Raw genomic sequence first — 26,381 nt, 5'->3', positions numbered from 1 at the left:
TCAAGTGAAGTGTTTTGCTGTATCCAACCCTTGGCAATGAGGTTATTTCTCAAATTTACATAAAGACTCATTATCATATTGGCTGCAATCATGTAGAAAATGAATGGGGTATAAAGTACATGAGGATAATTTCATAAAACGAGATTTCTTTTCTTATGAAATCTTTGAGGAAGAGAATCATTAGACAGAGACTTGCCTTGTATTCACCCAGGTCAGGAGGCATGTCAGCCTGATGATGTGCCTTTGGCAAGAAGTCCTTAATTAGAAATTCCTCGAGAGCAGCTCCCACTAGGTGCTTCCTAAGACAAAAAGACAAAAGAGTCTACCAGGGAAGCCCTTACTCGGGATACAACATCCAGGCTCAGGTGAATGAAAGAAATAATTTGCCGACAGCAAAAGAGCAAAGCTGTCGTGATGGCGTTCTGGATTTTGAATGAAAGTCTCTCCATCCTATTAGGAGTAAGTATCATTTTTGTTATTCAAGTTAAAATATATATATGAACTAGTCTTTGATTTTTAAGATGATTGTATAGGAATGCTAAATAGCTTGAAGTATTACTTTGGTAAAAGACTAAACCTTGTTAGAAAACATTCAGTAGATATATTTAATTTACCCTTACAGAATCATGTAAAGTTGTTTTTCGATTGAGTTCATTTTTAATTATTTTTGAAGTCAAGTAGTTAGTTTTTGCATAATGTATGAACCGTTTCTTAAATCAAATGAAGTCTTTGAATTAGACTATGAAATTGGAATTTTTCTGGAGTACTTTCTGAGTTGCTTTTAAAGATTTCCTCCTTTCGCCATCATTGACTTAAAACATTAGAGCAATGTTGATTAGGAAGGCTTTGTAATTTTCATTAAATGCCTTAAATATACCCGTATGTGTTTAGAAGTTTTTTTACAAAGTTAACAATTTGTTACTATTGTAATCAACTGTTAAAACGAATATATGGGAAATAAGTATAGAGTAAGTCTGATTAATATTGAGAAACTCTTCATTTCACCCTTTAAAAGAAGAACCCCAAGTGATTTTGAACGGAAGAAAAGGTTGAAGATAGTATTGATTGGTGTCTTTTCATTCAACACTAGCTCTCGTGGCTGGGAGTGAATTTATATCTGTTTATCGACACATTCTCTTGGTATGAAGAGGAAGAGTCTTTCCTTTACACACGAGTTATTCTGGGCGTAAGTAGAGCTGGGGACTACACATTATCGTTTCGGAAAACATTCCATCTTCCCCAGCGTCCTTACTCTTGCTGCATTTCTCTTGTGTCTTTCTATGTGGACAGTCAACACTGGCCTGGGCGCGAGCGTCTGCAGTGTGCCTCAATTTTAACTGCATGCTAATTCTCTTACCGATCAGTCGAAACCTTATTTCATTCATGAGAGGGACAAGTACTGTAAGTACTAAACTACTTAGAATAATTTCAGTTGTTGTGATTTACCGGTGTAAGTGCCATGAAAGACAAAGATGTACTTTACTGTGAAAGTCCTGATAATTCACGTGGGGACTGACGTTTGTTTCTTCGTAAGAGAGGACCCGATGGCAAAACCCAAAACTCGGAAGTCTGTACATTTGGTGTGACTTTCGTTCTTGCCATTCACTCCCTGCTTGACATTGGAGTCTTTGCTCAGCCTTTCTCCGATACATTTGCTCCGTCAGAAAAAGATGGCTGATAACATTGACCTGACTCACTAAGACGGATGTATTATAACAGTTTGAACTACCACCATTTCTAATTGAAAGGAACCAAATCAGCAGTGGAGTCAAATGCCACTAAGGACACATCTCTCTGAGCTCTCGGCCCAGGAATACACAATCATGGTACACAGAATTTCGTAGGTAGATTTAATGGGACTTAAATCTAGTACTTAAATCACAGTACACAGAATTTCGTATGTAGATTTAATAATTTCCTAATTATATTAGCTTCACGGTTTTGGATACTATGTTTCCTGCTAAACAGCGTAATGCGCTGTACAGAAAAATGAGAATTTCAATAACTCTGACTAGATGAAATGATTATACAATCATCATCATAATTTTATGAATATTTAGATATAGCTGAACGTAATGCCTTTCTTTGTGTCATAAGGAATACTTTATAGACTACTTAAACCACATCTATGAGGATGTTGGTTTCCATCTTCATTTTGTAAACTAGTGGCCGCATGCATATTAGCAGGTTTATTCTAGAATTTTGACTTATAGCCAGGGAACTATACTTACTTACTCACTTTACTGAGTTGAAATTTCAGCAAAGCCAGTAATAACCATCTGGTTTGTCCTTTGGGCTGATTAATGGCCGCTACCTTCTGTACCCCATGGCCCCACCTTCAGGAATTTAGAGGCAGAGCCTGAGTCCTGCTCTCTTACCACTCAGGATGCTGTCATCGCTATGACTTTTCCTTAAAATGAGACTTTTACTTTATGTCACTCTAGTGCTGCAGAGGACCGTGGAGGAGGCAATTAGACAAAAACCTCAAATTCCACAAACTGGTCGCCTATGGGATAGCCATTAACGCAAGTAAGTGTTTCTTATTCTTCTTTGCCCAGTGGATGTTACCAAACCTAATGCTTAACTCGATAGCTTCGTTTTAATTTCCCCCTCCGCCAAAGGTTCACCCTTAAATAAATCTTTGCATTCCATTTGACCAATAAAACTTACATAAAAGGATTTTTTGATCTCTAATTTATACTCGCGCAGTTTTCCCTACCAAGCCTTCGATTTGGCAAGGAAAAGTTTATGAAACTTCATTTTCATTTGTAAAGAATTAAGCTTGTTGATAATACAACAATAAGTACCTGCTTGCAAAATGAATACTGTGCTATTCAATATAATCCACACTGGAAAGAAAACTGACCTGTACTCAAAAACTCATTCACAGTCATAGCAAAATGACTGTCAAAGGGTATCATAGGCAGTAAAAGCAAAGAGAAAAGCAAGATCAAGTGAAGAAGGTTCTGAATAGCATTGAGCTAGTGGATATAAAGGGACCTTGAAAAGATATGAAGCTTTATAGCATACAAAGTGTTATTGTTATTTCTTGAATAAGAAAACAAGAGAATTCAAGAGAAAGGCAATACAAATTAGCATCCAAGGCCAGGGTTAAACCCTGGTGAGGAAGAAAAGAAGCCGAGCGATAACCGACTCGTTTGTGGTTTTGTTGGACGACAAACACACTGAAATAAAAGGCTATCTGCACAATTAAGAGTTATGGTTCAGGACTGTTTCTCTCAAACTAATTTAACTATAAAATGTTTTCCTCATTTGTTTTCATCCTCTCATGCATAAAAAATAGCAGAGTAAAAAGAACACTCAACACAAACGTGGATTTAATTAAGCAACAAGACATGACAGACAGAGCCCGAGTGCCAATTAACACAACTTCGGGTGTGCGGAGAAGTTGTGGGGAGATTTCCCCATCGATTGTCTTTGGTGCCGTATTAAACCAACCCGGGAAACATCTGCGAAAGGTCTTTGTGGTTTGTTAAGAAATAAGGGTAAAAAGACACTGTGTCCTAGAGAGAAACCAGGCAAGGGAAGGAGAGGAAAAAAAAAAAACAAGTTAATGCGTCTTTATGTCCCAAGGCTACCATAGGGCTGAGTCCAGGGAGGGGTCAAAAACCCTCGACAAATGAGTTGACGCATGAAGCGATGAAGACCCAGGGAAGCAGATTTCAGCTCAGACATGGAAGTCTTTTCCGGACCTTCCAAATTATCTAAAATTAGAATGAGCGTCCCTGAGAATACAGAGTTCCCTGTCATGGGTGGTGTCAGAGTGGAGTCCGAATTCAAGGAATCTCAAGGCTTCCTTTAAAATTGGGAAGGCTTCCTTTAAAATATTCCTAAGAATATTGGGGTGCCTGGGTGGCTCAGTCAGTTAAGCACTTGAGTCTTGATTTCAGCTCGGGTCATGATCTTACGGTTTGTGAGTTCAAGCCCCGCATCAGGCTGTGTGCTGACAGCGTAGAACCTGCTTGGGATTCTCTCTTTCCCCCTCCCTTTGCTCCTCCCCTGCTTGCTCTCTCTCTTTCTCAAAATAAATGAATAAACTTAAATATACACATATAATCTTAAGAATATTTAATCCCTGCATTAAAAGAGGAGATAAAACACAGTAAAATGGTGGGAAGAATATTATCACTACGCAAGAGGTTTAAGGCGGAACTGGACTCTAAGAGAAAGAGAGAAGGAACCAAAAAACCTACAGCATCAAAACACATCAGAAAAGGAAGCAAAAAATAAAAGAAAATATGTTATGCAATAGTTCTCGCCTTAAACCTTTGGGTATGTATATTTCTTTCCATGTAATCAGGTATCAGTAGCATAGATGCATCAGTGATGTATGTTGAATATCTCCCGTGTTCAAGATACACTAAGAGAAGCTGTCACCTGAAACGAGTATAGTCAGTACTGTTTTCAGAATGGAGTATAATTTATTTTTTTTAATGTTTTAATGTTTATTTGTGGGAGAGACAGAGTGTGAGCAGGGGAGGGGCAGAGACAGAGAGGGAGACACAGAATGTGAAGCAGGCTCCAGGCTCCGAGCTGTCAGCCCAGAGCCCGACGCGGGGCTCGAACTCACAAACCGTGAGATCATGACCTGAGCCGCGGTCAGACGCTTAACCGGCTGAGCCACCCAGGGGCCCCAAGAATGGAGTGTAATTTAGCAAGGGGAGCAGTTGACTGGAATCAGATGACCACATTATTTCATACCCCTGCTGCGGACTGGTCCTGTGATCTAAGTTTTTGTGTGCCTTTTCCTCGCTGGAATTAAAAGAACAATAACACAATCGATCCGTCAGGAGATGTGCAGACTGGTTGCCAGGTAGGCCCTCTTGGAAACCTACCCACTACAAGGTCATTCACTGGCCACTCTTGAACAGAGAGTCAAACCCAAGGGTAGGATGGCCCGCATGCTCCCTTCAGTGAGCGCTGCCTCCTCCTCCTCTCTCCTTTCGCTCCACACCCCCCTCGCTTCTCCCCATTGGCAATACACAGCCACTGGGTCCCTGAGTGGTGGGTGCCTTTGTCCCTGTTACATGCTCTTCCTTTCCTCCCTCAATGGCGAAGACGTTGCCATATCCGGGCCTCCTCGCCCGGCCTGCCTCCCTCTGGGCCACCTTTCCTGCAGACCTCAGTGACGCCTCCCTGCCACCTAGGAAAATTTCTCAGACTCCGACGGCCTGGGGGGCTGAGATGTGTCTTCTGCGTCTCGGCTTTCCCGGCCCCTGGCACGTAATAGGTCCCCACCAAGTTGGGTCAGACCCGAGGATGAGTTGGAGTCGGCCAGCAGGCAAAAGGGAGGAGGGGGATTTGTGAGAAAGGCACACGCCGCGACAGTGCAGGGGCTCAAGGACCCAGCAGCAGCTGGGGTGGAGGAAGCACAGCGTGTGGGCAGGGAAGAGATTCAAAATGATGCCGGTGGGCTCGTCCCAGATAAATTCACATTCTGCCGCAACCAGTAGAATCGGGACTCTCTTTCTCCCTCCTTCCCTCACAAACCCCTGGAGAGAAGGAAGTATCCCCTCGGGCCCTCTTCTGCTTGAACCCCCACCGCCTCGCGGGGCTCCCCAGCCCCCCGGGACTCCCCGGCAGGGTCAGACTGCTTCTGAGAGCCAAGGGCTCGTCCCCCACCACCATGGCAACCAGCAGCGCGGGGCTGTCTCCATCCCCGGCAAAGGCAGGAGGGTGGGGAGAAAGCTCTCTGCTTCTCCCAAGCCCTGACATAGCAATTATTACATTTCACACTAACTAAGAAATGCGGCTGGCAACTGCGCTTTTAGAAGGAAAAAAAAAAAAACAAAAACCATGCTAAGCCCTGGTTTCGTAGATATCCCTGTGCCTTTCACATTTTGTCCTTCTGCTGTATTCACTTGGGAACAGCTGAAAATGTCCCCGTGCTTATTTTATTAGCATCGCCCATTATGCTGCTTTTCAAAGAGCCGACTGGCTTAATAGAGGTGTGTAACCTTGGAAGAAGTGCATCCACATCGAAGTTTGCATGCCAGCCCCTAATTTCTCACCAGTTCTTCTGTAAGCTGAACTGCAGGCTTTAACTGGTCAAATCATTAAAGGATGTAATTAGAGGCTGGTGGAAGGAGGCTGGGGAGGAGGAGGGGAGAGGCAAACTATCTATAATCAAGGGCATCACGGAAAACGCGGTGACAGGAACCCTTCTTTTGGCTTCCTGCCTTCCCGCTCGCCTGCCTATGATAAGAGCTGCCGGAGCAATTCTCCAACCGCTAATAAATCATTTTCAGGGACCTGTAACCCCAGTGGTATAAAAATCCCAGTATCACAGCCTCTTCGTTCTTATTAACGTGGATCTTTTTGGACTCTGCGGTCCACAGCAGACCTTGGAGATCCTTCCAGCTGAACAGTAGTACTGTGAGCCTGAGCTTCCTTCAAAGGGGGGGTGTAAATACTGACCCAGGCGGCATACATCCAGTAGGCGCCAGGGGTGTGCAATTACCCACGGGCGGCTCCTGATGAGCTGCTAAAATTGGTTTACAAACCTCAATAAACATAAGAGGTGCCAGAGGGAGAGGGGGACAGAGGATCCGTAGCGGGCTCCACCCTGACAGCAGAAAGCCCGACGCGGGGCTCGAACTCACGAACTGTGAGATCGTGACCTGCGCTGAAGTCGGAAGCTTAACCGACTGAGCCACCCAGGTGCCCGCTGTCTAACATGATTTAAATGAGTAGCATGCACGGGGTGCCGGAACCTATGTAGAAATCAGTCCACAACCTTGAAAGTTTGGGGGGCCAGGTTCTGGCTGGTAAAGCACAGCCAGGATTTGTCCCTGGGTCCTTATTTCCGAAGGCTGCTTAATTAGGAGGTGACTAACTCCAAAATGACTGTTATCACTGACAGGCAGGCAGAAAGATAGCAAGAACTGACCGCCCTTCCAAGATTCTCCCTCAATTACGCTTCCTTTGATCTCCTAAAAAATGAAAAGAAGGAAAGAAAGAAGGAAAAGAAACTTTCTCAGGGCAACTGGCTCTAATTGTAGCCTTTATGATTTTTTTTTTTGTTCATTCTTCAATGAAAGCTCCTTATTTGAACTCAGAAGTCCACACACCAATTAAATGTGCATTTTGTGGCTTGTCCAAGACCACTGCTCTCTTTTAACTGTAGAAGTACTTTGGTGAGAAAATACGATTGTGGGAAGACCCGGTGACAGCATCTGTCAGCCTGGCATTTGGGCGGATTCTGGAAATGTGTGTCTTAGGCTCTCCCATGAGCTCAGCAGAAAGTCCTCAGAGGGGCCAGGGCGAACGCACCTGCATAACTGATGGTATCGAATGTGCCACAAAACTTAAAGAGCCCCTTTAAGCCAGTGTTGATTTTGAAAAATTATTAAAACATGCGTTCCGTGTTTGCATGGCTTTCACGTTGGACTACAGATCCCTTTGGGATGATAAATGGTCCCTGTCAACTTCGAAGGAGACGCGGGAGCCAGAGAGCTGGCGGGAAGGCGAGATATTGCCTGGTTTCAATCAATGCACCCATTTTACAGATAAGACAGCAGGCTGAAATAAATGAAGTAACTGAGAGACAGCCTTTTCGTGTCCTTCTGGCTGTAGCAAATCTAATTTGAGTAGCCAATCTAGTAACATGACAGGATTCTGATGAGTAAGAGAGGGGAAAATCGAACCATATCACTATTTGATCACATCCTGGAAGCAACCAGCAGATGACATGACTACCCACATTAAAATAACTGAGGTGGGGCGCCTGGGTGGCGCAGTCGGTTAAGCGTCCGACTTCAGCCAGGTCACGATCTCGCGGTCCGGGAGTTCGAGCCCCGCGTCAGGCTCTGGGCTGATGGCTCGGAGCCTGGAGCCTGTTTCCGATTCTGTGTCTCCCTCTCTCTCTCTGCCCCTCCCCCGTTCATGCTCTGTCTCTCTCTGTCCCAAAAATAAATAAAAACGTTGAAAAAAAATTTAAAAAAAAAATAACTGAGGTGTGTAAAGGGAAGACTAGAAAATAGAACATACCATGTCTGGAAAAAAACACAGCAAAGTCAGTATCTCCTGGGTTACCCACCCAGCCCCAGCAGCCACGGAGTTGGTAAGTGGGATACCTTAAGTTCCCAGCCAAGATCACAATAAAATTAGGGTCAGACCTAAGAGGAAATAAAACGTTCGGACAAACCAAGTGGCACAGGTAGTTTGCCCTCTGAGGATTCCTGGGATAAATAAAATAAGATATTCTACTTTTTATCTTCTACGTGTAAAAAGAAAACGAAATGGAGGCAGTTAGAGCAAAGGAGCATTTAAGACATGAATTTTAAAGTACATGAGAACAAAAAAAAAGCTAGAAAGAGTAGTTTTCAACATATTCCCTCAGGAGCTACCTCTTAAAAAGCATCTTGAGTCTTATACTATTTCATTAGTTTCTTCAGCTCTGTTATGGGGAACCTGGCAATAAGAGTAAATAACTAGTTCAATATCTTTGCTTATTCAATAAGTGTACTTAAATTTAGTTTAACAGTGTCGAATTCTCATGTGGAAATCAATCTAATAGAAAATAGATTGTGATCAACAACTTCTTACCCAGGAGAAGGATGTTATAGAATGCAGAATACAAAAGACACAGGATCTATCCCCTGTTTCCTTTCTGACTGTCACATGTGGATTATGGAATTGTAAGTGTTGTCACTCAATTTGGCTTGAAGCTCAGTCTCTACTTCTGTAAAGTGGGGACAGCTCCTCTCTGGTGTGCTGTAGTCCACGGAGGAGAACTGAGGACAGCCAGGGGCAGAGGGTAAAGGACAGAGAGGTAAAGGAGATTTTCCACCCACCTGCAAGGAGAACTCCAAAGGTTGTGATTATTCTTATGAGCTAGTTGACTCCAGATTAAAGACACCAAGTGAACCATTCAAAGAGCTTTAGCTAAGCCCGCAGGAGAAATTAGTTTTCAGTGAACAATAAAGTATAACAATTATGAATCAGTGAAAAGAAACAATATAACTTAAAGGTCAAAGATTGAGCTCTGGGGCACCTGGGTGGCTCAGTTGGTTGAGCATCGGACTCTTGATTTTGGCTCAGGTCATGATCCCAGGGTTGTGGGATTGAGCCCCGAGTCGGGCTCCACACTGAGTGTGCAGCCTCCCTTACGATACTCCCTCTCTCCCTGTGCCCCTCTCCCTGCTCGCGGGCTCTGTTAAAAAAAAAAAGAGGGGCGCTTGGGTGGCTCAGTCGGTTAAGCATCCGACTTCGGCTCAGGTCATGATCTCGCGGTCTGTGAGTTCGAGCCCCACGTGGCGCTCTGTGCTGACAGCTCAGAGCCTGGAGCCTGTTTCAGATTCTGTGTCTCCCTCTCTCTCTCTGACCCTCCCCTGTTCATGCTGTCTCTCCCTGTCTCAAAAATAAATCAACGTTAAAAAAATATAGATATAAAAAAAAGAAAAAAATTTTAATGGGCCCCCGATTCAGGCAAACAGGGTTTTATCCCACCTTTGCGTTAATGGTCTACAACTGCCGAACTTCTTGAATACTGGTCTGTACAATGGCAATAAAACTGATACCTGAGGATTAAATGAGGTAATACGCATAAGCATTTATAATGGTGTTTGAAGTATACTAAGTATTCAATATCTGCTAGCCATGAGAAGTATTACCTATTGCTTTTTTTAAACTTTAAGATAATTGCCAGAAAACAGCAATTAGGAATACTGCTGAACATGTTTGTGTTCAATTTAGCAACTAGTTTCCATTTCATCTTGAGCATATTGGAAGAGATGGTTACTAGACAAACTTTCTAGCTTCGTGGATGCTGAGACTAAACAAGGCAGCTCCTTCACAGACACACCACATATAGTGACAAATGGAACACGAGGAAGAAACACAATGCCTTTTGGGTGCCGCTCTCACAAAACCCATAAGGAGAGAGTCAACATCATTGACTCAGAAATACGATCATGTGCTTTGCCTTCTTAGATGAACTTCAGCCAAAAGCGTATTCAAATTGCGTTCTGACGTGAAGGCTGCAGGAAAATGTTCACAAAACAGGTATTAGCACTACCCCATCCGCATCGGCAGACAACCTCCTGACCCCTTCTCTCTTTCTAGCTCATTATCACTCCGCAAATCCTTATTAAGTACATACTGGTAGTAAGCAACGTGCCCAGTGTTGATGTTTCGAGATGAATAAGCCTTGAGGCGTCAGGTCCGTGGGGCAACATAGATGTAAATAAATATTCATAACAATAATTCCTGCGAAATGTTATAGTCAAGGTATCATTGGTGCCTGTGGACCTGACGAGCAATTTCATAGAAAACAACTTTTGGGTTGGGTCTTAAAGCATGAATACAACTTTGCAGCCCAGAAAGGGAATGGCTCTGATCGAAGGAATTCAGGGGGCAGGGAGAAAAGCTAAATATCTGTTGGTATTTCTAAATAAATCTGCTGCTACAACCACAGAGACCAACATGCTACCAATATTCTCCGAAGTTTCTGCTGTTCCTTTCTCCTTCACTCCCCCACACCTCAACCCACCATGGGTAGTCACGAAAGATTCCAGAATTTGCATACAATGTGTGGAGACTATATAATATATTAGCCAATTCTACTTTGCATGGTGGACGGGGGCTCGGGGGGGCGGGGGGCAAGGTAGCAACTGGGAAGCTATCTACACCCTGGGTAATGAATTCTCATTTCACACTTGAATCTGATCCCAGTGGCTGGTATCAGCAGGTCACCCAGTAGGGCTTCCATTTGTAGGGAAAGCATCAGGAGATCCTCGTCTGGATGTTGTGACTGCTAGCTTCCCCCCAGATTTCACAAGACAGGGAAGAGTGGCATTGAGCACAGTCTCCTCGGGCTAAATGATGCTGTGTTCCCAAGCTTGTTCTCTTCATTTAAAATTTAAACATCACAAATTCTCAGAATTAGAAAACCGAGTTTTCTTCTGAAGAGTACACAGAGAGGATTAGTTCTATAAATACCAGTTTATTTTGATCCTCTAGGAATAACACATGCAAATATATTGTGTATATGCGTATGTGTAGGAGTACATATACATATATGCTAAAATGTATAAAGGAAGAATAGAAAATATGATGTCTGAAAGCGAACAAAAACTCTTCCCTGGAATCTATCATAGATGTCATATGCACACATGTCCATGTATATGATATACAGTATTCTAGGATAATGCTCTGTGATTTCTTGGAAACTATATTACATAAGATATAAAATATGGAATGCATATGTGTGTGTATATATATATCTCACAGGATATGTTCTATACAAAATATGGAATTATATATACAATGGAACATATAGGTAATTATGTTGGGATATCCTAATACCTATTCCACTTGCAGAATGAGCACATGTTTATAATTAAATTATGGTGACTTAAGATTGACGTCATTTCTTCCTATCATTAAAATGGATGTGGTGAATCGTACCATATCTTTAGAAGTAGCCAATCCACTCCATTCAAGACACGGTGAAAGATGCACAAATAAGTCACTCTTTGGAGATTACAAACACCAGCACAGAGAAACTTGACCGTAGAGACATTGTGTCGTTGAGTAACCACAAAGGAAGAAATCCAGATGGCGCATGTCTGACGTCCTCTCCTCGACCGTAGCCATCCACATCGTGGCACATTTGTGCAACCTGGAGCACTATCGCTGGAGCCAGTCCACGGAAGCGGAGGGACTTCTGGCCGCACTTGCCAAGCTTGGCAAAACCCCAAATGAGAGCTACCTCAACCCCATCCGGACCTTCCACACAGTGAGTCCTTGCAGGCTCCTGGGTTTCTCATCTGAAACACCCTTCCTTTCCCGATCCCTTGATCGGAAGCACTGTGTTTCAAAAGCTTTAATCAAAGAGCTGGAAAGAAGTTTCTGCCAAAGCTATTTTGAGGGGCACGTCGGTGGCTCAGTTGTTTGAGCGACTGACTCTTGATTTCAGTTCAGGTCATGATCCCAAGGCTGTGGGATCGAGCCCTGCATGGGGCTCCATGCTGAACGTGGAGCCTGCTTAAGATTGTCTCTCTCTGTCCCTCTGCCCCTTCCCCCACTTGCATGTGCCTTCTCTCTCTCTCTCTCTCTCTCTCTCTCTCTCAAATTTAAAAAAAAAAAAAAAGATATTCTTGAGACGCCGGGGTGGCTCAGTCGGTTGAGCGTCCGACTGCAGCTCAGGTCATAATCTCCCAGTTCGTGAGTTCCAGCCCCACGTCAGGCTCTGTGCTGACAGCTCAGAGCCTGGAGTCTGCTTGGGATTCTGTGTCTCCCTCTCTCTCTGCGCCTCCCCTGCTCACGCTCCATCTCTGTCTCTTGAAAATAAATAATTTTTTAAAGGTATTTTTTTTCGTAAATGTTGCTAAGAGTTTATAAGCAGGAAGAAAAACTGATGCCCCTTAATTAATGTATATCAAAACATAATAAATAAACCCAAATAGGAAATGCAGCAACTTATTAGAACCCTGACATTTTACATTTTAAAGCAGCTCGCGATTAGGTATTTTGCTGTTGTTGACGGTAGCATCATAAAGAATGTGAAGTGCCATCTAAATCCAGGGATTATAAATTGGATGTCTTCATTTTCGACTTGCAAATTGCTTTTGGATCTCTCCTCCTGTGTCATATTTGGCACACATGTGCCTGGCTGGTCTGCCAAATCAGATACTGGGCAAAGCAGCGAATTTCATAATCGGACCTGCACGGCTAGTAACATCATTAATGCTAATTACCTGTGTGCCCAGAGTGGCGGCACATGTGAGAAACAAAAAGAAAATGAAAAATGTAACTTCAGAGACCCACCTGTCGAGATTAAGACAATCCTCTCCCTTCCATCCGCCACCTACCCCTTTCTTCCCGGTTGACCAAAATAGTTGAGCACATACTGCCCTGTTGGAATATGTATCCAACGTGGTGACCAGGCTAACGAATCACTATTGCCCAAGAAGACCCCTAATACAATGTACTCCCGCAACGGAAAACCCTCTGTTACCATCTGAGCCATCTCTTTCATGACCATTTTGCCCGGGCAGCCTTATTTGAAGAAGCGAAATTCAAATTTGGGGGGGAATTCTTCCATGGCACGTCCCTAATTATCCTGAGATGATTTCCAATATCAGGCCATTGATTAAGTAGAGCTACATTTTCCTGGCTGACAATTAGAAGCACAAGCTTCAAAGTTATGAGTTAAAACCAACGATGGCCATAAGCCCGTGGGAAGGCCTTCGGGGTCACTCATTGGAGCCCCAGTATTTATCTTGGCACTTACTGGGGTTAACTCTTTTCCCCCACCAAGGCTCTGAACTGCTCATTGTTACAGACAACCAAGAATAAGCCTTAATATTTTGAAAAGGCTATACAGTGAATAGTACTTATTATGAATGCTTTTAAAGCAATTTAACAAGATAATCGAGTTACTCCAATACAGTCATCTCAAAATTTTAGAAGCAGTATACTATGTAAGTGCTCCTTAAGTTCAAGTAATACCTTAAGGTGAATAATACCTACCTTGGGAAAAAGATCTCCTACCTTTGGAGAAAGATCAATAATACAAATTGGTACGTTTGGAGAAAGTATCAATGACACAAAGTGTACGTTATAGAGTATTTCTAAACAGATGCAACGGGGCTATTTGAAGAGATACACGGCAAACCAAACCAGTCTATAAAAATATGTTGCAAGAAAAGGGAAGTGGGGATTTGCTTTAAAAAGCAAAGAAGAGTGATTTGAAATTAGCACGTCCTATGATATAAATGGATTTCTAAAATGCCTGAGTACTGGGTGGCTCAGTCGGTTAGGCGTCTGACTTCGGCTCAGGTCAGGATCTCACGGTTTGTGGGTTCGAGCCCCGCGTCAGGCTTTGTGCTGACAATTCTGAGCCTGGAGCCTGCTTCGGATTCTGTGTGTGTGTGTGTGTGTGTGTGTGTGTGTGTGTGTCTGCCCCCTCCCTCACTCACACGCTATCTCTCCTTCAAAAATAATAAACATTATTTTTATATATAAATAATTATATATATAAATATATAAGTAATAAATACTTATATATAAATAAACATTAAAAATTTTTTTTTAATTAAATGCCTGAGTACACTTGAAAAAATAACATATCTTTTCAACGTTTTAGACATGCCCTTTCAATTTTATTTCAACTATTTGCTCCACGAAGTAAAAAGAAACAAGGAGAAGTCCCTATCCAAATTACCTTGAGATCTCACAGCAGCCCAAATTAATGAGATTTTACTGACAAAAGATACAGTGTGAGTTTATTGAGCTCATGGTCGGCTCAACGATGGTAACACAACATCTGAATCCCAATGACTTGGCAAGAATATGGAAAAGTCACAGCAAATACGAAGTGCTCTGTGATTCATATTCTAAAAGGCTAGGTAACCATCCTCTGCACTCACAGGTCAGAACTCTGGCCTTTTGACCGTGTCTCCCAGAGTAGAATAGCTGTATATTTATTGATCACCTAGGATTTACAAAGCCTTATTCCAAGCCTCCCTGAGGTGGCATGAAAGAAATGCAAGTCATGGCCCTTCCAATTAAAAAGCAAGAGCAAGGAATAACTACCAGGGGAACAGAATGTGCAGCTGCTTTATTAGGAGCGCCCCTGGGGGATCTCTCCAAAAAAAAAAAGTGTTTATTAATGTTAACATGCAATTAAGCATGGCAATCCACACTTTTATTTTAAAAATCAAAAACTTGACACTTGGATTTATTTGCCAATATTTTATCTTAAAATGCAGTGTTACATATTGTCTTCATTTCAATTCACCATAATAACTTTGACCTGAAAGTTGATTTATACAGATGGAAAAAATGTAAATGATTAAATGGCATTTGATGAAATTTGAGCAAAGCGAACGTGTGCCATCAAATGGAACAAAAGAAAAGAACGGGGAAGCTCCCTTCTTGAGTCATAGGGGGACCCTTTTTGAGGCTAATATGCCCCTGATTCGAATGTTCTGATTTACTCCCTGCTTAGACTCTCGAGTATTGACCCTAACATGGAAAATAGAACCAAGATATCAATGTCCCGGTGCTTGTCTCTCTTAGAACACCATCACCGTGTTGCTGACGACAACTGCTGGTGTCACTGGCCTGATCATCTCTCTGGCTTTCATCTTGATCATGACCTCTTCCACCGAGTTCATCAGACAGGTCTCCTATGAGCTGTTCTGGTACACACACCATGTGTTCATCATCTTCTTTATCAGTCTGGCTATCCATGGGGCAGGGTAAGTCCATACTGTGCTCAGAGTGTAAGACTTTATCTCTGTGAACCTCAAAAACCACCTTAGAAAGCCCTCTGGATAGGGAATCATAAATGGCAGCAACTAAAGGAACATTCACCAAGGCAAGCGCCTTCTTTTGGTAACTGGAAAGAAGCAACATAGATGGTGAAGGATGTTTATTTTTCTTGCTAACTCTGTTGCGGAGACTTGACATGTTTATAAGATGCAGAAATTTTAATGAATGCTGGGAAACAGTAGACCTGTTTCGCTCAGCACAAATTTCTGTGATCCAAATGGCATGCGATTAGTCAAGATATCTATTTTGGACACCCAGATTCCACTTCTGCTTAACCAGAACCACCCACTAGGAAGCCCTGTGTTGGGGAGGGAACGGTGTGTGAGATGACAGTCAGACCCAGGCTCTGCCCCTAGTCATCAGGGTGGCCACGTGCAAGTCCCTTGTATTCTCTGGACCGCAGGGTACCTGAGTGGCTCAGTCGGTTAAGTGTCCAACGCTTGATCTCCACTCAAGTCATGATCTCATGGTTCGTGGGATGGAGCCCCACATCAGGCTGTCCACTGTCAGTACAGAGCCTGCTTGGGACTCTCTGTTCCCCTCTCTTTCTGCCCCTTCCCCGCTAGTTCTCTCTCTTTCTCTCTCTCAAAAGTAAATAAATGGTTTTTAAAACTTCATTGGACCTCAGTTTTGCCATCTGACTTCTAGGATTCCTTCTCGCCCAAACATCCCATACAATGGGATTCAACACCTGTCTGAAACTATTACTCTCCTCCTCAGGAAGCTAGAGCAGACCGTGAAGCACGAGACCCTCAAATACAATGTTTTCAGTTCCTTGAAGAGTCTTAAAATGGCTCTGGACAAACCCACCAATGAATGTCTATTAGCTAGTTTCTTCCAACATTACTTATTCCATACACTGAGGCCTTTTTTTTTTTTTTCCATTTCACAATTTTCAAAACACATCCGTGGGCACGATCCATTTGACCCCAACAACAGTCCTGTCCAATAAAGACGGTGATGTTACCCCCCACTTCATAAGGACGAAGCAGGTTCAGAGGGTTAAGTGATTCCCTCAAGGTCCCAGGACAAACAAATGCCAGGGTCAGACGTAGGGCACCAGGCTTCAGACAACCAAACCTTTTCTGGTCACAAGCCCCGCAGAAGAGCCCTTCACTTCCTCACGTTAAACAGCCCTCCACACCTGCAGGAATGTGGCCGAGGAGGTCGCAAACGCCCTGCGTGGCTTCCCATGAGCTCTTCCTCTGCTTCCCACACCAGCAGACGCCCTCCCCTATACAACTTTTCCTCCCACCACTGCAGCTGCTGAAGCACGCCCCCCAGGGATGTCTTTTACCTGGAAAACCCGTCCATCTCTCTGCTCATCCTTAGAATCCTAGTCGTCAATGTTCACATTTACGTGCTGTCTGGCTAATGGCTTTCTAGTCTTTAAAATTCCAGCAGTTGCCTCTTCTGCACATGTGATCCCTCACCCTGCCTTTCTGTGTTTTGGGGAGCAGGATGGATGGTCCCAAAGGGCTCCCCCCTCAACGACTGTCAGTCCCTCTCTTTCTCTATGGATTCTCCTCCTGAGGCTGGGGCAGTTACCCCGAAGCACATTCAAGAGGCTCTTCGTAATCCACATGTGTCTAGAATTCCTTGTCCCCCAAATTACACACACAGCCCCCTGATCCTGCCTCCCTGCCTTCACGCAAGAGGATTTCAATGGGTGGTGTTGCGTTGGAGATATTTTTTAATATCCAAATAACATTTCATAAGATGAAATATTTTAGTCATTTTAACTTAGTTGAAAGGCTTATTTTGGGATAAGGGTCTCATTTAATCCTCTCAGCTTGAAGTATTCTACAGCTACTGTTTACAGCGAAAAGTAATTTGCAAATTCTATACAAAATGCCAAGTAAAGGAGGATTATTGGAATGTGTTAAAGCCCACTAATCTTTCTATTATGGGATAGCATAGATGAAGACATAAAAAAATTTTTAATTTTTAAAAAGATACTGCATCTGTGAAATGTTCTGAGGTTTCTTTAGGTAATCTAGGCAATGTTACCTAGAGCTTGAGAATGATGGTGTTAAAATTTACCGAACCTTTTCCTCGGGTCCCATTTATTATTCACCCTTCCTGTGTCTGGGTGTCATGTGATCACGGGAGATTCACAGATGTTGTGGTCTCCTAGCTCAAAGGGAGGTGATCAAGTTTGGATGACTTTCATGAAACAGACCGGGCCAAAGGCCAAAACATCAGTTCCCTAGGCTGACGTGTAAGGTCCCTAAGGCCATTGCCTCTCTCTCCTCCTGTACCCAACGGTGCAAAAGGAGACATGTTACTTCACATGTTACTGCCCATGACGTGAGCCTGTATGATGCTAGAGTTTCTCAGCACCCTGTTCCTCAAAAATAAGTCAATGTATTTTCTTCATAAACACCTAGGAATTGAACAACCTCCAGATTACATAGCCTCAATTCTTAGACTCTGTGGCCCGGTGCACCAATGGGGGTACCGAAGCGGCTTGTCAAAGGTCAGTCAGTACTACGTTTGGGGCGAACGTAGCGTAGTAGGATTATAGGACTCTTAATCCAGTGCTCCATTCACGAAGGCAGGCTTCCTTTTCTCTCTCAAATTCATCAAGGTAGTTCTGAAGACATACTTCACACTGACCTATTTTGACCCTGTCACACACTACGCCTGCTCGTGGTCACTGGGGAAAAGACATCATCATTCAGGACACTTCTTGCGACTTCACTTGAAAACTTCTAGGTGCGCAGACACAAACCCAAAAGGGTAGAAGTTAGATAAATCTGCAAAAGACCCAAATAGTACAAAGTTAGCCAATTAGGCCGAATCAGCAATCAGGACGCGATGTAACCTAATTAAATTCAACAGTCTACAAAAGGGTGTGTTCAAACAATTTCCCTTCATTATGAATTCTCTAATATAGACACTTTCAATTTAACACAGGATACCGCAGAGGGGCACTTCTTTTCTGGGATCTTCAAAGTTACTTGAAGCTTCTTAAATTCCTATTTTTAAAGATGCTGAGAGAAATGAATGACAGCCCAAGTTTCAAGACAGTTGAAGTGTTATTTCAGAGCCCGCTGCAGAGCATATATCTGTGGTATCACAAGACTGCACAAAATCAATTTGAAATATTCAGGTTTTGTTTTGTTTTGTTTTGTTTTAATGGCAAGTCGGATTGTTCGAGGCCAAACTCCCGAGAGTCAACTGCTCCACAACGTCACCTTCTGCAAAGACCACTACGCTCAGTGGCAGACCGCTGCCCAGTGCCCCACGCCTCAATTTTCTGGCAAGGAGCCTTCGGTAAGAATGAACCCAAGAGCTTTTAAAAATAGCTGTCGCCACAGTTAAAATAACTAGAGCTTTGTGTGCTTGAGAAAAGAACAGCCCATGTCACCACTAGACAAAGCCAGCTCTTTATTAAGTGTGCTAATGGAGAAATCTAGTTATGGATCATTTTAAAAAGAGGTTTACTGCCAAAAGGGTTCTGTCTGTTTCGAAACGTGCTCTTGCGCTCCCACGTCCATGGGGGGGTCTGATATGGCAGAATCAGCAGCACTGCAGACATGAACGACCCTGTCTCCGGCTCGCCATCCTCTCTGCCCCGCAAACTCAGCCCCCTGCCCCCCTGCGGAACTGCCCTCTCCATTCTGGGAATTACTAGCCGCACTCCTCCAATGAACATCAAGCAACAACCACGTGAGAAGGATGCCCTCCTTATTAAAGCTTACCTTCTTGCTTCCTGCAGCTTTGGGGATCAAAAAAAATTGGGGTACTAAATGCATTTACTTCCTATTCTAATTAAGCTCCCATAGCTGAAATAATGATGTTAGGCAAAAAAGAGAAGGATGCCCTCTTTATTAAGCTTACCTTCTTGCTTCCTGCAGCTTTGGGGATCAAAAAATCTTGGGGTACTAAGTGCATTGACTGCCTATTCTAATTAAGCTACATAACTGAAAAAATGATGTTAGGCAAAAAGAGACCTAATTCATTAGAGTCGATCATCATGTCCACAAGATCTCAAAAGGAAGATTTCCTGGGCATGCTGAATGACTTTGTGGCATAGGTACGTAGAAATAATGATTCTATTTGGTCTCCTCGGGTTTCTGAGAACAATGCAAACCTTGGGGCACCTGGGTGATGCATGAGAGCAAATAAATGAGGCCAGCAGATTAAAACAAGAAGGGAACAGGGTCCCCAAATAGGGATAATAGTATATAAATGGTGGAGATTCAGGAAATTAAGTCATCAGCTTATGAAGACTCTAATGATTGACTTTTTCTAAACTCTTCAAATACATTAAATGAAGCCCTGGATTTTAAAAGTGAAAACTGCTGGGAGGAATGTTTAAAACCGAGAGAAACGACATAGATGTGCCCGTTAGACTGTGGTTCTTTTAATGGTCAGTATAGATTGTCTCTGTCTTAAACTCAACTATCAGTAGCCACTACCCAGCCTGCATAGTAATGAGGAACAGGAATGCCTCTCTAAAATCTTCCAGCTACAACGTCTCCATAAAAAAAAAAAAAAAAAAAATCAATACTCTCCCACACCTCATGAATACAGACCAGAGCCTGCTCCAGCAGTGTGCACTGACATTAATTACTATTAAAAGGGGGGAATCTTACCCATCTGTCTGTTAACTCTCCCCTGCTACACCGCCTTGCACACCCAAACTCATGTTGTCACTCTTTCTCATTATTTTTAATGGATCCTGGTTCAAAGCATGTGTGGGCTGTGCAATTACTGCTTGGCTGAAGGTGCAGTATTCTCTCTGATGTCTCATAGACACTGAGTCCGGGAGGCATCCCAAGGACGAGGAAGGGTTCTGGCGTTTCACTGCACCGCATCTACCCATCGCTTCCTCTTGGCCCCTCCTAACTGCATTTTCACGGTACTTTTATCAATGGAACATTTATCAGTTCACCTTTGGCGGGGCACCGCTGTCCGGGTTAGGACGCAGAATGCTTTGCACACCGCCCCGTGGGCACCGAACTGATCAAGGGAACCAATTACCCCTGTGGTCCCCTTCTGTCTCGGACTCACAGACGCATCCAAGGCTCCAGACTCTAGAACTGCTCGTGCAATCTATTCTCCAAAGAAGCCTGGTCGTTCTCAGTCGGAGAAGCACCTTATTTTATTTACCTACGACATCCACAAGTGACAGCAACAACAGCAATAATAATAAGGCTAACGCTGGTTTAAATTATTAGGGAATGATGTCAACCGTACAAGAGGAAACTTTACCTGAGGTAGAGTCAATTCAGCAAAACGTTTTCTAAAAGGCTGTTACATTCGTGCCGCTGCACGGTATGGAAGCTTCCGAGACGTGGTTCCTGCCCCTGGAAACCTTATTGTCTAGACAAAGAGGCCATTTTTAAACACACACATAAAATAAAATCAGAGCCAGCATGTTCTTATTTTCTTGGAGGAATGAAAAACCAGGAGGGAAAGTGGAAGAAACAAGTTTCATTACTGCAGCTTTTAAATCAATGTAGCTTTATTTCTATCATAAAATATTCACTGTAGCATGACTTTCTGAGTATTTTTGGAAAAGAAAAAGTAAAGCAAAGAAGCCACGGAGTATGTTAGCATTAAAGGAACTTAGATACCTAATAGCCCCGCCCCTTAATTTAGCAGACGGAGGGCTAGCGGCCCAAGATTTAGCTTCTGACCTATGGTCACAAAGGCCATCCCCAGGAAAGCCGCATCAAGAAGCCAGAGCTTCAACTCTGTGGCCGTGAACTTGCATCTCTACACACTTCAACATTCATTCTGAAACTCCAGCCTTCTCCCACCCCTCATTTTGTCTGCTGTCTGCTGCTGTCTATGCGCACATACCCCTGACGCTGTATTTATCTCTGAGAATAAAGCTAAAACATTTAAGAGCCTGGAGGAAACCCAGCCAAAAATTTTCTCCACCTGTCTCATTTTACAAAACAAAAGATTTGAACACAAAAGGCCCAAGGCTCGGGGCGCCTGGGTGGCTCAGTCGGTTAAGCGTCCATCTTTGGCTCAGGTCATGATCTCACAGTTTGTGAGTTCGAGCCCCACGTCAGTCTCTGCACTGACAGCTCAGAGCCTGGAGTCTGCCTCAGATTCTGCGTCTCCCTCTCTCTCTGCCCCTTCCCTGCTCACGCTCTGTCTCTCTCTCTCTCAAAAAATAAATCAACATTTTTGTAAAAGGCCCAGGATTTGCCGCAAGGCATAGGGGAAGAACGGTCACCCAAGACCCAAAGCCAGGGCTTCTAAGACCTAGTCCAAGTTCTACCTCACACGCGCCCCTCCTGCTCTGGGGCATGGCCTCCTTCTGTCTTTACTAACTCTTGTCTATCCAGGTTACTGCTGTAGGTAACCTACTGTTCACCTCTGGCCACCCCCATCCCTCACTCCTTAACCTCTAGGGGCTCCAGGAGCACCATCACTGTGTAACCAAACTGGGCTTTTTCCTCCCGGAGCATTTTATATACTAGAGCAGAGATAGAGCCAAGGATTAATAGCTTACATTCTCCCTCCTGACTAACTGTACGAGGAAAACCAATCCACTCCATTTTATCAACATGGAAAAATCAGAGCCCGAGACTGATGTGACAGCACCAAAACGAAGTGTGTGATGCTTAAAACGTCCCAAAGTGGGCATGCAAGATTATTTGTGAAAATACATAGAGACTATGTGAGTGGTTTTGCAAATCTCTCTCTAAGCTTACACAGAAAGAATTGCATTCTTGCTATTATTTCTGTAACTATCCACACCAATTCTCAAAACGCTTTCTGGTTCTTTCAAGCAGGAGAGACCTAAGGACTCCTTTGGTCCAACCCCATCCTACTTGTCTACCCCCTTGCTATCTTCTCCCTTACTCTGTGCATCATATTGCCTCACCCACAGCATAGGTGGACAAAAGGTTTTGTTCCCTCTGCTATTCTGAACACGTTGCTGAACCCCACTGAGGCAGAAAAGGATAAGTGGGTCAAATTGCTTTGTGTTGCCTGCATAAATTGAGCCTTTATCAGGCAAACAAGAGGCTCCCGGGGAAAAAGCAAGGAGGGTTGATGTAGGTGAGAAGAGCTGCCATGCAAACAGACCCAGCAGTAAACAAAAGAGAAATAGAAACACAAGAAAGATAACAGAAGCAAAAATAACACTGAAGGGCTTGTGACCTGTCAACGCAACAGACAGAGCAGGATAACGAGAAGAGAGTAATGATCAACAAAGACGGCGAGTCAGCCAGAGAGGGTCCAGCGAACCTGAGTTCAAAAGAGTGAGACATCCTTCCCACTCCCAAGGCCGTGCGCTAGGAGGAAGGTGGCCGTGCATTTAGAATCCCAAGCAGGGAATTTAGGGGAATTAGGAAAGACTTGAGTTCCAGTCCTGGCTCCCCAGGATCCAGTTCTATCTCCTCAGGCAATCCTACCCATTCCCACAACCTCGGGGTTTTTTCTTCTTTAGATGAAGAATTGGACTAGACTTCAAAGAACTCTTGACACCCTCAAATTCAATGAAGACTGAGCCTCTAACGTTTGGTAAAACAAGGGTCAGTACCAATGCCAGCATTAGACAGAAAGAAGCATGATTACACGGCAAGTACACAGGCCAGGCGGTCAGACCCCCTGGGGTCAGGTTTTTCTGGTGCACCTAATTGCCTTTGCGACCCCGGAAAATCTGTTTGATCTTGCCAGACCTCAGTTTGCTCTTGTGTCAAACACAGAGAATAACCACATGCCTCGTGGGGTTGTTTGGTCCCCGACCTAGTATAAGTCTTCCGCCATTTTAAGTTACGTCCCTTCCAAGGGAGGAGGACACTGTACGTTATACACACCCACTGGTACAAGACTAGCCTGCTGGCAAACCGATCGTTAATAATGCAGATGATTCTCATAAGAGGTTGACATAGGATGGGATTTATTAAGAATTAAAATGTTCACTGTCTCAACTGTCAAGGAGATGGTGGTGGATTGTGTTCTGATTCTGTAAATCTCGATTTAAAGTTCTGAGACACTCCTTTTATGTTTTATTCCTGATAACACTGGATATGCATGCCTGTGTGGGTGTGTGTGGATACGGTTGTGGATTTGGGGGCTCCTTCAGGCAGACCCCCACGTTGTGACGCACTGCTGGCCCCCCAAAATGACTGCTCAAAATGCTTTTATTTAATTTCCCATGTCCTTTGTTGGCTCAGGAATATCGCTTTGTAAGCCTTTGACTTTGGCTGAGTTGGGAGCATTTATGACCCTATCGTATGTAACGTAAACATCAATCTGCTTTCCTATTTCTTTGCAAATTCAATTATTTCTAATTACATAAAGGCATCATTGATCAAGTAAGCATAAAAACCAATACAGAAGAGTTTAATCTCTTAAATAAGCTTGTACACTTCACGGAATAATTGAATGTTATAGTATTTAATACAAGGAGATATCTTTATTGTTGATAACTGGCCCAAAGTTAAAGGAAAATGTCTGAATCCCATCATGTTATGTATTGATTTCGTTCAAATTGAAAATATCTGGATTCTATTTTCATTTCCTTTTCTTCTCTCTCTCTCTCTCTGCTACTCTCTGCAGGCTTGGAAATGGGTCTTAGGCCCTGTGGTCTTATATACGTGTGAAAGAATAATTAGGTTCTGGCGGTTTCGACAAGAAGTTGTCATTACCAAGGTATGCATGTAGCTTTATGTCTGAATAAAAGCCTGAGTGTAGATGGAAATTTTTTATTAGCCCAAGTTTTTAATTTGCCATTTTTATTGCAGAACTGTCTGTAATTTAGAGGCCCATCTTCTGTTCTAATAATTGCTTGCATCCTGCGCATCTTTTAGTGTGACTAATTTTACTGAGGACAGGGATCAGGGCTCCAGACTGGTACACAGAATTCTGATAAAGGTTTACGGTGCAGCATAGAAATCATCTCTTTTTCTCTTTCTTTCCGTTTCTCACTAGGGGACTTGTTTCGGGGGGTGGGGGGGTGGGGACGGGCAGGAGGACTAAGCTTTACATTGGTCATGGTAACTTCCAGTACAATCACTTCCTTCAGCACACGAAGTCGGGGATTTTGCAAGCACACAAATAGTAGACCTACATTTTCAAGGGCACACACTCCCACTTGGGGCTACTGGCGGAAGATCGGGGAACAATCACCCTCAGGTTCAGAGTGGAAGTATAACACGGAGCCCCACCTAGTGAGTGAGGGCTCTGGGATTTTTTGCAAATTTGCACCCCTCCGCACAGCTCTCCAAGTTTTACCATGTGCTGGAGGAAGATGTGAGTACCTAGACTAGGTACCTGTCTAGGAGACTGAAAAGTACCAAGTACCCTGCCCCTGGTGTTTTAAACCTCCAAGAAGAAATGCTGTGCTCACCAAACCTATATTGCTAATACAATATTAACAGAGTACTCTATCTCCTTAACTGTCTTCATGAAAACAGATGCATAGAAATTGCTTCATATTTCTGTTTTAAGCTCTTTCCATGTTGCTGCTTTTAAGTTAAGCACCAAAGGATATCAGGCTACGTCAAAAGCCAGACAGTAAAACTTCTGGAAATCCACTAGAGCCGTTACTAGGGAGACAATTGAACAGCAGAATCAGAACAAATATCAGTAGGGAGATGGGAAACAGAACTAATGATTAAAATGCTGTGAGATTCTCTTCCGAATGGAAAAATACTGTCACAGGATCTAGACGTTTGATTTTGTTCCCACCACCTCCTGCCACAAAAGAGGCCATGGGGGCCTAGAGAGATTTTTTTTTTTTTTTAGGTTTTTTTTTTTTTTTTTTTTTTGGTTTTTTTTTCAGAAAACGATGGAAATCGAGGAAGGGAAATTAGTTCTTTCCTTCCGGTAAGCACCAAGTTGCAAAGCTCTTTTTTTTTTTTTAATTTTTTTTTTAACATTTATTTATTTTTGAGACAGAGAGAGACAGAGCATGAACGGGGGAGGGTCAGAGAGAGAGGGAGACACAGAATCGGAAGCAGGCTCCAGGCTCTGAGCCATCAGCCCAGAGCCCAACGCGGGGCTCGAACTCATGGACCGCGAGATCGTGACCTTGAGCTGAAGTCGGACGCTTAACCGACTGAGCCACCCAGGCACCCCTGCAAAGCTCTTTTTTCTTGTCGTTTAAGTTTATTTATTTATTCTGAGAGAGAAAGAGAGAGAGAGGTAGAGAGAGAGAGAATCCCAAACAGGCTCCAATCTGTCAGCACAGAACCCAATGTGGGGCTCAATCTTACAAACCATGAGATCATGACCTGAGCCAAAAGCAAGAGTCAGACGCTTCACCAACTGAGCCACCCAGGTGCCCTGCAAGGCTCTTAAAAAAGTGATGAAGAGGGGAGCCTGGGTGGCTCAGTAGGTTAAGCATTGGACTCTTGGTTTTGGATGGGGTCATGATTTCATGGTTTGTGAGTTCAAGCCCCACGTCGGGATTGTCACTGACAGTGAGGAGCCTGCTTGGGATTCTCTCTCTGCCTCTCTCTCACAGAATAAATAAATAAACTTTAAAAAAAAAAAAAAGCAGTAAGAGGAGTCCACCTAAAACTCAGAGCCTAAGCAGGACATTGGAAAAGACCCAACTAAAACAAAACAAAACATTTCACAGTGAATTTGAAGATTGGTTTCCACCTAGAATGAAAAAACTCACAGGGTTGGGGCGCCTGGGTGGCTCAGTCAATTAAGAGTCCGACTTCGGCTCAGGTCATGATCTCGTGGTTGACCAGTTTGAGCCCTGTGTCAGGTTCTATGCGGACAGCTCGGAGCCTGGAGCCTGCTTCGGATTCTGCGTCTCCCGCTCTCTCTGCCCCTCCCCCACTCATGCCCTGTCTCCCTACATCTCAAAAATAAACATTAAGAAATTTTTTTTGAAAAGAAAGAAAAAAATCACAGGGTTAATCAACCAGAGATTGAGAAAATGTACAAATTGTTGAAAACAGTAACAAACTCAGACCTACATTTTAAAAACATGGAGATAATTCTGTAAGTATTGTAAGAATTCTGTAAGTATTTTAAGAATGCATAATTAAGTGCAATGGCTGATAGGCTAGCTTCTATTCTCTTGGTCTGCTCAACTGTGCTACCCAGAGCTTGGCCATTTGAGACCTGAAGTCACAGGCCAG

General features: G+C 43.5%; 1 protein-coding gene across 1 annotated transcript in view; it reads left to right on the top strand.

The window, feature by feature from the left end:
* Nucleotides 1-414: 414 nt before the first annotated feature.
* NOX3 (NADPH oxidase 3) overlaps nt 415-26,381 on the top strand; it is a 64,228-nt gene continuing 38,261 nt past the window's right edge. The window contains exons 1-8 of the mRNA XM_023254521.2: nt 415-459; nt 1,091-1,186; nt 1,291-1,401; nt 2,445-2,529; nt 11,616-11,761; nt 15,049-15,230; nt 18,453-18,582; nt 23,842-23,934. Coding sequence (XP_023110289.2) covers nt 415-459; nt 1,091-1,186; nt 1,291-1,401; nt 2,445-2,529; nt 11,616-11,761; nt 15,049-15,230; nt 18,453-18,582; nt 23,842-23,934 — 888 coding nt within the window. The remainder of the gene's footprint in view (nt 460-1,090; nt 1,187-1,290; nt 1,402-2,444; nt 2,530-11,615; nt 11,762-15,048; nt 15,231-18,452; nt 18,583-23,841; nt 23,935-26,381) is intronic.

This window comes from Felis catus, chromosome B2 (assembly GCF_018350175.1).
Source record: "Felis catus isolate Fca126 chromosome B2, F.catus_Fca126_mat1.0, whole genome shotgun sequence".
Taxonomy (NCBI): domain Eukaryota; kingdom Metazoa; phylum Chordata; class Mammalia; order Carnivora; family Felidae; genus Felis; species Felis catus.
The sequence above is the reverse complement of the archived record's forward strand: the minus strand, read 5'-3'. Positions and strand labels throughout refer to the sequence as shown.